At 39.2% G+C, this 9,994-nt stretch overlaps 2 protein-coding genes across 2 annotated transcripts in view; one reads left to right on the top strand and one right to left on the bottom strand.

Annotated features, from left to right (window-relative positions):
• The first annotated feature begins 1,780 nt into the window (after nucleotides 1-1,780).
• On the top strand, nucleotides 1,781-4,000 carry insl5 (insulin like 5). The gene is made up of 2 exons (XM_022738589.1): nucleotides 1,781-2,067; nucleotides 3,481-4,000. The coding sequence occupies exons 1-2, from the start codon at nucleotides 1,896-1,898 to the stop codon at nucleotides 3,615-3,617; spliced, it is 309 nt and encodes a 102-aa protein (XP_022594310.1). The 5' UTR covers nucleotides 1,781-1,895; the 3' UTR covers nucleotides 3,618-4,000.
• Nucleotides 4,001-4,609: 609 nt separating this feature from the next.
• Nucleotides 4,610-9,994, bottom strand: part of sgip1 (SH3 domain GRB2 like endophilin interacting protein 1) — a 59,534-nt gene continuing 54,149 nt past the window's right edge. Inside the window, exons 24-25 of the mRNA XM_022749739.1 lie at nucleotides 9,480-9,644; nucleotides 4,610-8,556 (exon numbers count right to left, since the gene is read on the bottom strand). Of these exons, the coding sequence (XP_022605460.1) occupies nucleotides 8,534-8,556; nucleotides 9,480-9,644 (188 nt within the window). The 3' untranslated portion in view covers nucleotides 4,610-8,533. The remainder of the gene's footprint in view (nucleotides 8,557-9,479; nucleotides 9,645-9,994) is intronic.

Here is a 9,994-nt window from a genome sequence, read left to right as displayed (position 1 = left end):
TGATTACAGCCATCAATGCACACAGCTCATCAGGAGCTGTAATTGTTAGATGTTAACAAAAATAAATGCTTACATCTTTATTGAACTTATTCATTTCTTATTCAGAACACTTGAACACACTCAGCAACATTCTGTGACAGCAAAACTCACCATTTGTTACTTGTTGAAATTTGTAAAATTCAGCATGTGCAGTAATAACTAGGACAAAGACCAAATATCATGTTACAGCTTTTTTAGAATGATGGCAGAAACCATCTATGGAACATAGCCAGCATATTCAGGCAAAATTAATAAGCCTGTGTCTGCTGATGCGGCATGATAAACACACCTTACTGGCTTGTTTTGGAGCTTTTGTCCATATTACATTTGCAGAGTTATCATAGAGATTAATCTGTTGACAATGAACAAGTAAATTAATGAATTTCCTATCATGGTGTCATGCATACAAGTATGCCAAGCCTGCATGGGTTTACAGGACTTCAAATTGATGAAGTCATGCTGCTTGTACATTTTCAAACAATACTCACAAAAAATTTTGCCTGACATGCTCCGTAGCTGTTATAATTTAAGTCCTGGCACTTTTAGCAGAGTGTGATAATGCTGAAAATCTCTACTCTGTCTACTACTATTTCCAGCGTTAAGAATGAACTTTCATGCTCAGTCTTTAGCATACTGTATGTTTATGTTTAGCTAGTCTGGGTCTTCTAACTATTGCAGGTTAAAAACAAAGGGTGATCCAGCCTTTGCAGTACTGGCTCCTCAGCTGATAGACTACACTTCTGCCAGCCTTTATTTTCTAATGTTGAGAGTTGTGTGTGTGTGTGTGTGTGTGTGTGTTGTGCGTGTGTTACCTCTTGAAATTGTCCTTAATGTTTATCATGTCTGAATTTTCTCATCTTTGAAAAATACTTTGTGCTTATTGCTTGAGGTGCTCTATCATAATAATAATAATACTAATATAATACTTAGATCACCAATGCAGACTCTTCACTGTGCAAATAAACAAGTGCTCAACCTGGAAAACAACAGAGGTTTTTAGTATGCTTCCAATAAACAGGATATATTCCATTTATGTGCATTTCCCTTACCACTTTAGATGTGACCTTATAGGAAAATGCTTGTCAGCTCCCAATAAGGTTTCTGCCACCATACAGCATGTCTCCAACCAAAGATAATATCATTTCATGGACATCCTAAGTAGAGACCTCCACTGTCAATGATCGAGCTGAAATGTCGTGCTGAGTATCATCAGCAGCGACATAATGACCTGCATTATGGACGGTCAACATTGACTTTTTAAGTCTCATATCGCCCAAACTGCTGTAAAGTGAAAGACAACCAGGCCATCAAAGTGTTGTAAACAGATGAAACATCTTTTTTACTGCAGGGGGAATCACTTTGCATCACTTAATTAGCCATGCAGTGTAGTGAAGGTCGGTGCAATCAGGTAATCACAGAGAGGCTGAGGAGGATGCTCCTCATCTAATGCGATTGTCAGTTGAGGGTTGTAAAGGGCTGATGGCCGTCACTCTCTCTTAGACGGCTAAAAATGGTGACGGAGGAGATGACCGGAAACATGAAACGACTTGACTGTCATGACATGAGTGAGGACTGTGTGCGGATGGGCTGAGTGCCAGTCAGAGGGAGGTGGAGAGATACTCAGCATTGATGAAGTGAAAGGTGGATGCTATATAATGCAGGGAGATGCAAGCAGTGGATCAACAGCCAGTCCACTTGTGCTGCAGCCTCCTAAAGAGAAGAGTCAAAGTCAGCCGGGGAAGATAAACAGAACAGAAGAACAGCTCAGGACAGAGGAGCTGCGGTGGTTTCTGAAAGCAAACAAACCAACAACTGACAAAGAGACAAACCTCTGTATAGACACTCAGGTATCCAGTATGCGGGCTCTGGTGTTTCTGCCTCTGCTCCTGTGTGCAGTGGTGTGTGTGGACCAGGTGAGAGCAGAGGTGAAGGCAGTGAAGCTGTGCGGTCGAGAGTTCCTGAGGGCTGTCGTCTACACCTGCGGAGGCTCCCGTTGGAGGAGATTCCTCACTGAGTCAGACATGGACGGTGAGACAACTTCTCCTCTTTTATTCTGATGAATAGAAGAGTCAATAATATTTTCTTTTTTGTTTTTTAATTACAACCATTTTTCTCCTTGGTTCAGGGTTAGTCTTATGACAAGTGTGTACAAATGAGTGGATTTTTCTTTTTGTGTTTCTGTGTAGATTTATCCTTAAACTCAGTCCTGTTGTGTGATAGATGTACTGCACGCCACACTGTTACCTACACACTGTTCCTATGAAGTTTATTACTGTGTTTTCTACTCTTTTCTCAGGGTCTCTCTGAGATCTCAATGAGAAAAAAAAATATCCGTTCAACATACGGTTTCCCTTTGAGTAGACTGAAGTTTGTTGAAAATGGTCTTATTCCACACTATGACAGTGTCACATATATATTCTGTATTAGCTTGTGTTGTCTCCTCTTTTAAGATACTGTATATTAGGAGACATACTTGGCATGTTCTTAAACCTGTTAAACTTGTTCAATTGTATTTAAAACAGTTCTGCAGTTTTGAACAATGTTTGACCACATACATTCATGAATTTCCCCTGGGGGATAAATAGAGTATGTATCTATCTATCTGTCTATCAAACAGTCCTGACTGCAACTTGTCAAGGGTTTAAATAACAAATGGCAAGTTTAGTAAAAGGTAAAGGTGAATCTTGCAGTTTGCATCCACCTTTCGTGGAATCATATTCCTTTTCTATTTGACATTATCTCTCAGATCAAAATCTGAACTCACTAGGCTGCTGAGTCCGTCTGCTAGAGTACCATTCTTTGCATGTGACATCTTATCCCTCAGCCTGAAACATAAGCAGCTGTCAGAATAAAGAGGATTCATGTGTCTGAAAGTTACTGACTGGCAGCTTTCCAGACTGCCTTGGCTTTCTTTAGTGCATGTACCGAATGCTGTGTACTATTAATTCAGAAGCTGCAGTGGGTGTGCAGGCAGACAGGTGCCTCAGCAACCAAGACGCAGTGTCTGCTGTTTGGAATTATTATGCCAGAGGCCACATATCATGATTAAATGCTGGAGCAGTCTCTTCCCTGGGCAGCCACTCTCTCACTGTCACACACACACACACACACACAAACCCAGTTAGCCTATCATGGCGGGTTGATTAGAAAGAGCAGAGTGACACTGTAGAAGACAAATAGCACTGAGTTAATCTGTACAGTCATTTAGAGTTTCCTTATTTAATGAGAACATGGACATAAATTACAAAAGACTGATCTGAAAACAGTTGTCCATCCATTATTTGTGGAAACAACTGATAAAAATGTAATGAAAAACTAATACTTAATGATGATTCATTTTACTATAGAATTATTTCATTATATGTCTTCCAGGTATAGGGATGCATTCAGTGCCAGTCATATTACATATTACATGTTTTGTTTTTCCACATTTGCCAACAGGGGAACAGAACAGCTTGGAGAGCCTCAGCAGCAGCAGCCCGGGCTCTGAGCTGACCAGACGAGACATTAACAACATGCTGACCACCGTGTGCTGCCAGGTGGGCTGCAGGAAGAGCGACCTCACCTTCCTCTGTTGAGGATGACCCCCTCTCTCTCCTTCTCTCTCATTCTCCACGTGACCAAACTGACTGTTTTCTCCCATCTTGCCTTACTAGAAACCAAATCTGAATCGCAACGCTGGTGTTTTTAAAACAATGTGATCACTGTATTGTATGTGCAATAATGCTCACATCCACAACTGCTGTTTTTCTAATTGCTTTTGATATTTTTGTGGGTTTTGATTTATTACCTTAACTTGTGAGGACTGTAGACATGAATGTGGACCACTTGAGCATCTGAGAACATGTTTCTGAAAACCTGAGCTGGAAGATGTGTGCAACCATAAATATGTATATATTTATGGTGTAAATGAATCTATGAGGATTAAGAAACAAAGATAAGTTGATGTAAATGCACTCAGGGATGGTATTCAAAGGAGTAGGACTGTATCACTCCCCACTCAGATTCAGCCCGGGCTTGTGTCCCGTATGTAGTGAGTCTCCACAAGGTTGCAGTTTTTGTAAAATTTCCATCAGTGCTTCGATGTATTTATAGGAAACATCAGCTGTATTCTATCATTTTGCTATTTTTGTCAAATAAATGTTCTTGCACAGGACTGGCACTGTGAGGTGTGACATCTTTTTGACATTACAGTCTTGAACACTGGGCACTACTACAATTTTATCAAACCTAGTGTTACTAAGATTCTTATTAAAAAAAGAAAAAAAAGAAAAAAGGGCATCATGGTGGCCTCAGGCTCTGGTTCCCAACCTGAGGGTAGGGACCTCGTGGTGCCAGAGGAATCAGTCAACAACAGCAGGTGTTGAGATATTTCAGTCTGGACCAAAGTGGTTGGTGGACTGACTGACTGACTGACTGACTGACATTATCATCCCTACAACTAGCTGCTAATGTGATTAAAAAAAAAAAGAATATCCAGTTGTACTTTTTTTGTATGTACTGAGTAGAAAGACTAAATAACACAGAATTACAGAATATAAAGGAAACTGCAGGACACGGGCATCCATTTAGAACTTTTATTGGTTTTGGAAAGAAGCAAACTAAGTTTCTCAGTTCATCTTAGCATTGTTATGTACTGTACAAACAGCTTGCACATGTGTTTGAGGTTAACGGTACAGAACCAAAAAGCATTCTGGCTTATAGCACACATAAACACACTCCCTGCTCTCCTCTCAACATTAATACAGGTAACTGACACTCAGCACAACACGTCATTTCAGTACTATCTATCATCATAGATGCCCCACCTTTTACTGCATGCTCTGCATGCAATAATGAATTACTGCAGGACAAATTCACCACGGAGATGAAGATCTGGAAAATATGAGTTTTGATCCATTGTTTTTTTTATCAGGAGATACAAAGAATAATCAAGCAACCAGCAGACTGAGTTTTGTTTTGCCTTTCAAGCAGAAAGACCTGTAAGCTGTAGTGTAGTGGTAATTTAAAACAGATGCATGGTGGGGGATGTGTATGGTGGGCGTCTGTAGATAATGCTGTAGTGACTGTTGCACTGATAGCCTCAAGATTCACCCAAAAGGTAACAACTTTCTCTCAGGCACGTTGATTCCGCCAGTCAAATAGATGAAAGACTGACATGACTGAAAGAAAATGTTACCTCACTAATGTATTACCAGGAGCTAAATGGCACCAATCATCATCACCTCACTTTAACAAAATGCAACCTCAGTGTTCTCTTGTACTGGGTCTGCACACAAAAAAATCTGAAAATCTGGTCAAGAACAAGATTTTTATTTTAACTGCATGACCCAGATCTGATTTTTATCAGTGGCCAAATAACCACATATATTTAAAAACTGTCCAATCAAAAGTACTACATCATTGAATAGGACTATTGATATGAGATAAACAGGTCTCTTGTCCTAAATCCAGACTACGATGCTTCTACGACAGCTCTGAAAGGACTACGATTGGTTGCATTTAGCAGAATGCCGACATACAGTACAGTACAGAGATCTTCAGCTACACTTCACACACACTTTTTGTTCTTCATGTTGAGTGTCAGAGCATTCAGGAAGTTCAACATCATCAGCACAGTGTTTTTTTTTTCACATTAAACAATATAATATTTTTTCATTTTTATCCGTTTTAAAAATATTCAGCTTATTCTCCTTAACAGAGGACTGACTGACATAAAATACAAAACAAAACAAAACAGAAAGAAGCATTTTGGTCGACTTAACCTCGCTCCACAACCTCATTCAACTCTTGTCATCTCACAGAGACCATTACGATTATGCAAAATAAAGCCATGGATTCGAGTGGGCTGGATGATCGGGGATGTGCTCATGATATAATAGGGGAGTTTAGGTACCACTGAGGTGAATGGAAACAGGTATGAGGCAGGTGAGAAGCTTCACTGATGACACATGGTCAAAGCTGAGGTGATAACTGCGTAGGTAGATGTGGGAACTGAGAAGATTTGATTTATCACCATGAGGTTTGATTTAAAAAAAAAAAAAAAAAAGACAAGCTGGTCCCAGTAAACAAATCCTGTTCCAGTAGTGGCACCTTAGTCACCAAACTTCGTTACTGCTGCTCAGGAAAACTGATTTGTTTTTGTCGTCATTGTCTTGTTGTTATTTAAGGGAACAGTTCAGCATTTTGGGAAATAAGTGTGTTTTCTTTCTTGTCAAGAATTAGACGAGAAGATGGACATCAATCTTAATGTCTGACTGTTAAATATTAAGCTATGCTTAGCTTAGCATAAAGACCGAAAGCAGGGGGAAACAGTTAGCCTGACTCTGTCCAACAGTTAGCAAGACTTAAGACTCAGCTAACACCTCTGCGAGTCTGTACTTGGTCTTGGTATGCTACCGTCAGCATGCTAACATGCTCGCAAAGACAAAGCCAACAAGCTGATATGTAGCAGGTATTGCCTAATGTTAAAAATATTCATTTGGTGTGTCAACATGTTAATTTTTGTTAATCAGGTCAAAGTAAAGTACAGTCATTAGTTTTGGAGTAGTTGAAATGTTGACCTGCTAGCGCTACAGGAGAAGTTAAGGGACCACCAAACTTATTTCAATTCATCAATCCATCCAATAATTGTTGTTATTTCAATCTGGACCAAGATAGTGGATGAACTGACCACCATTACTATCAAGGTTAAAAATCTACTTTACATTGCCACTTGTTTTTGAAACTTGGTTCTATGTACATTTTAAACAATGAAAACATACTGTGTTAATAAGTGAGTGTTAAAGGTGCTGGTGGGTGGAACCTATGGACAGAGTTAACTGTTCCCTCCCCGTTTCCAGTCTTTATGCTAAGCTAAGCTAACCATCGCCTGGCTCCAGCTTCCTATTTAACAAAGGCATGAGAGCGGTATTGATCTTCTCATCCAGTTCTCAGCAAAAATGTGAATAAGCATATTTCCCAAAATATCAAATTGATTCTTTACAGCGTGGACCTTGCCCATGGTATAGCTACCTCTACATTAACACTGCTTTCACAAAGCATTACACAGCATCCAGGAAGATATTTATCTTTTTCTTTAAATTACCCCCACACCCATATATAGCTCAAATCTTCTGTTGCACTTGAGTTAAAAAATTATATCTGAAATAAATTCAAAAATTATACCTTATACTGTACACAGGTTACCCAACTACACAGATAACAAAAAAGAAGAGAGAGAATTCAAATATTTATACCTTTAAGGGTTCTGAGTTGTGTGATACCATTCAAATTCTATTCATATACAGACTCACATGTTTTATACAACAAATCATCGTCATCAATAAATAAAAATAGAATGCTGTCATGTACTCTGGAGTCTAACACTGCTGTCCTGGGAACAACAGAAAGGCTATCTGACAATACAAGGAAAACACCAAACGCCCTTTAAGATATATATTATTAATTTAAAATGACACTTTGTACACTTCTTTTGTTCTGACGGGAAAAAACATATTTTTCTTATTTTGCAACCAGTACATTGATTTATCATTGCAGCTGCCTAACTTGCTGAAAACCTCTCCATGTGTGTATATTCCAGAGAAATAAAATAACAGTTTGATTGACTGATCAGTGCATTTATATTAAAAAGGATGTGATCCAAAGTCATGTGACCCTGTAGTACCAGTAGGCAATGCATGAAAAACTTTTTTTTTTTGTTTTGTTTTTTGTAGTTTCTTGCTCTTGTGTTTCGATTGCTCATAAGCACCGGCAAGAAACACCATCTTTCGTCGAATTGCTTGTGACAACATATGTCAAACTGCATCAGTAAATGCATTCGATTGCTGGCCAAAGCCACACAAATGGCCGCTGTCAGTGCAAGTCAGTGAGAACAGCTGTCTCTGGCTTTGAGCCCAGATCCTAACAGAAGGATTATTTATGAAGCTGCGATTTTCTTATGTGCTAATGAAGGTGTATAACTTGCAATGTATTGTCCTGGGCCCTGCTTCAGTTCTACTTACTCTAACTTTGGATGTGTCAGAGCTTGAGGTGTATGTCTGACCAAAAAGATCTTACTTAAGGGTATTTTTACTGCCGGAATATTCTGGACCGGGAACAGCAAACCTCATCCCGAGTTACAATCTCGCCAAAACTCTTTCTGTCCATGTCTTCGGTCAGGCAGCTGCAGTGAAACTTTTAAAAACACCACCAAACATTGACCAGAGGAGGATGGAGACAGAGGCACAGACTTTAGAGGAGGGGAGAACCCAGGTGTCTAACTGCAGCAATACAGATGTTATGAAATGAATACAAATACAATAATTACATGACCTAAAACAGTTCCACGATGCTATATGCAAGTTATACAATACTGCTGGGTAGGCTGCGGACCTGTTGTGTGGGTTCGGAAAAGGTCCATGGAGAGTCTGTCTGGTGTCGGTCTGTCCTCTGTCCTCGGTGTCAACCTCAGTCCTCTGCTATTGTTTTGTTCAACAGTGCTCAGTAGCATGGGTTAGTTGTCGGCCAGGTATTTTCCTGAAAAACGCCAATGAAATGTTTAGGTTATGTTTCAGTCCATTTATGGTTCTGTTATAGATCTACTGCAGGGGATAGAGGAGGGAGAGATGTGAGCAGGTCAGCTGCAGCAGCAGCAGCTGTGAAACACAGCTGAAGGAGGCAATTAAGGTACTTTAAAACCCTAAACACCTGATTGCCCTAATTTGTGTCAAAAATTTTTCTTGTTGGAGTTACAACTCAATCAAATCAGAAAAAGACACTCCATATAACTCCATAACTTGTCTGACAATTATTCTGTTTTTAGGTTTGCTTAGGTACCAATGCAATCAAGTGATAGGTGTCTGTATATCCATGGACACACTGTCAACAGGAACTGCTAACAGCTTCTGTTTAATTTTAATGGTGCCAGTTTGCAAAATGTAAACAAATATATGTTAAAAAAAACCCAGATCTATTGTACACTTCAGAGATAGTTACTACAGTAGTAGTTTTTATTACAAAAAACAATAGGTAATTTCATACAGTGGTTACTGATTTGCAATAAGATCATCACATCAAAAATTAAGACTCCTATCCTAATAAGTATGTATGGTCTACTTTAAAAAAAAGTATATTATGCCTTGACCAACACATTAGCAGTATAATAGAGAATGATAAACAGACTTTCAAGAATAAATTAATAAAAACTAATTTCCAAATAACAACAAAACAAAAATGTATTCCTTTTTACTTATGTTAGTATTTTACACTAAATGAGGATGATTATACTTTTACATACCTTAATATCATATGAGAAAATCAAATAACCCTCCATGTTAAAACACCAGTTTAGGTTTGATGTACTGTAAGACTTGCTCAATCTTTCAATTAACAACAGCGACAGTGATAGATTACATTTTGGGTTGGAAAACACCGTCTTTTAATTAAAATGCTAAACTGACCTGCGGCAAACCTCTTCTTGATGAGAGAGAAGCGGTATCCTGGCCCAGCTAGTTCAATGTCACAGCCCGACAGGGTGCTGCCCTCACTGGTGAACTGCACCGCCAGTGGAGCTGGTTTACTGGGACCCTCTGTTAGCTGGAAGCGTGCTAACAACGACCCCACGCCTGAGGGAAGAGGGTGAATTTAGAAAGAAGTCAGCAAGGTACAAGGAAAGATTTTAGGATGTTTCATAGACAGTGATGTGAGGACAAGAACCCAGATGGAAAACTCAAATATAGACACTTTTGGAAAGTATTTTGAACAGATAGGTTACAGATAGGAACATGATAGGTTGGTTCAAAAATGATAAATACAGGTTGCAGCTGTAGATGACAGCAGATGTTGCTATATTTAACTTTTGAGTGCAGGAACAGGCTGTTGTATCAAAGCCTGTTCAATATCAAAATGTTTACCTGGTACAGAAGGAGCACTGAATGAGATTCATTTGAAAAGAAAATTACCCATGACCAGAGGG

This window comes from Seriola dumerili, unplaced genomic scaffold (genome assembly GCF_002260705.1).
Source record: "Seriola dumerili isolate Sdu_G_001 unplaced genomic scaffold, Sdu_1.0 BDQW01000002.1, whole genome shotgun sequence".
NCBI classification, from domain to species: Eukaryota; Metazoa; Chordata; class Actinopteri; order Carangiformes; family Carangidae; genus Seriola; species Seriola dumerili.
This window is presented reverse-complemented; position numbering and strand designations above follow the sequence as displayed.

Excerpts from the sequence above, each read along its gene's own strand:
- insl5 (XM_022738589.1), top strand. The coding sequence starts at position 1,896 with ATGCGGGCTCTGGTGTTTCTGCCTCTGCTCCTGTGTGCAGTGGTGTGT. Across the intron at positions 2,068-3,480 it reads CACTGAGTCAGACATGGACG|GGGAACAGAACAGCTTGGAG; the intron begins GTGAGACAACTT and ends ATTTGCCAACAG.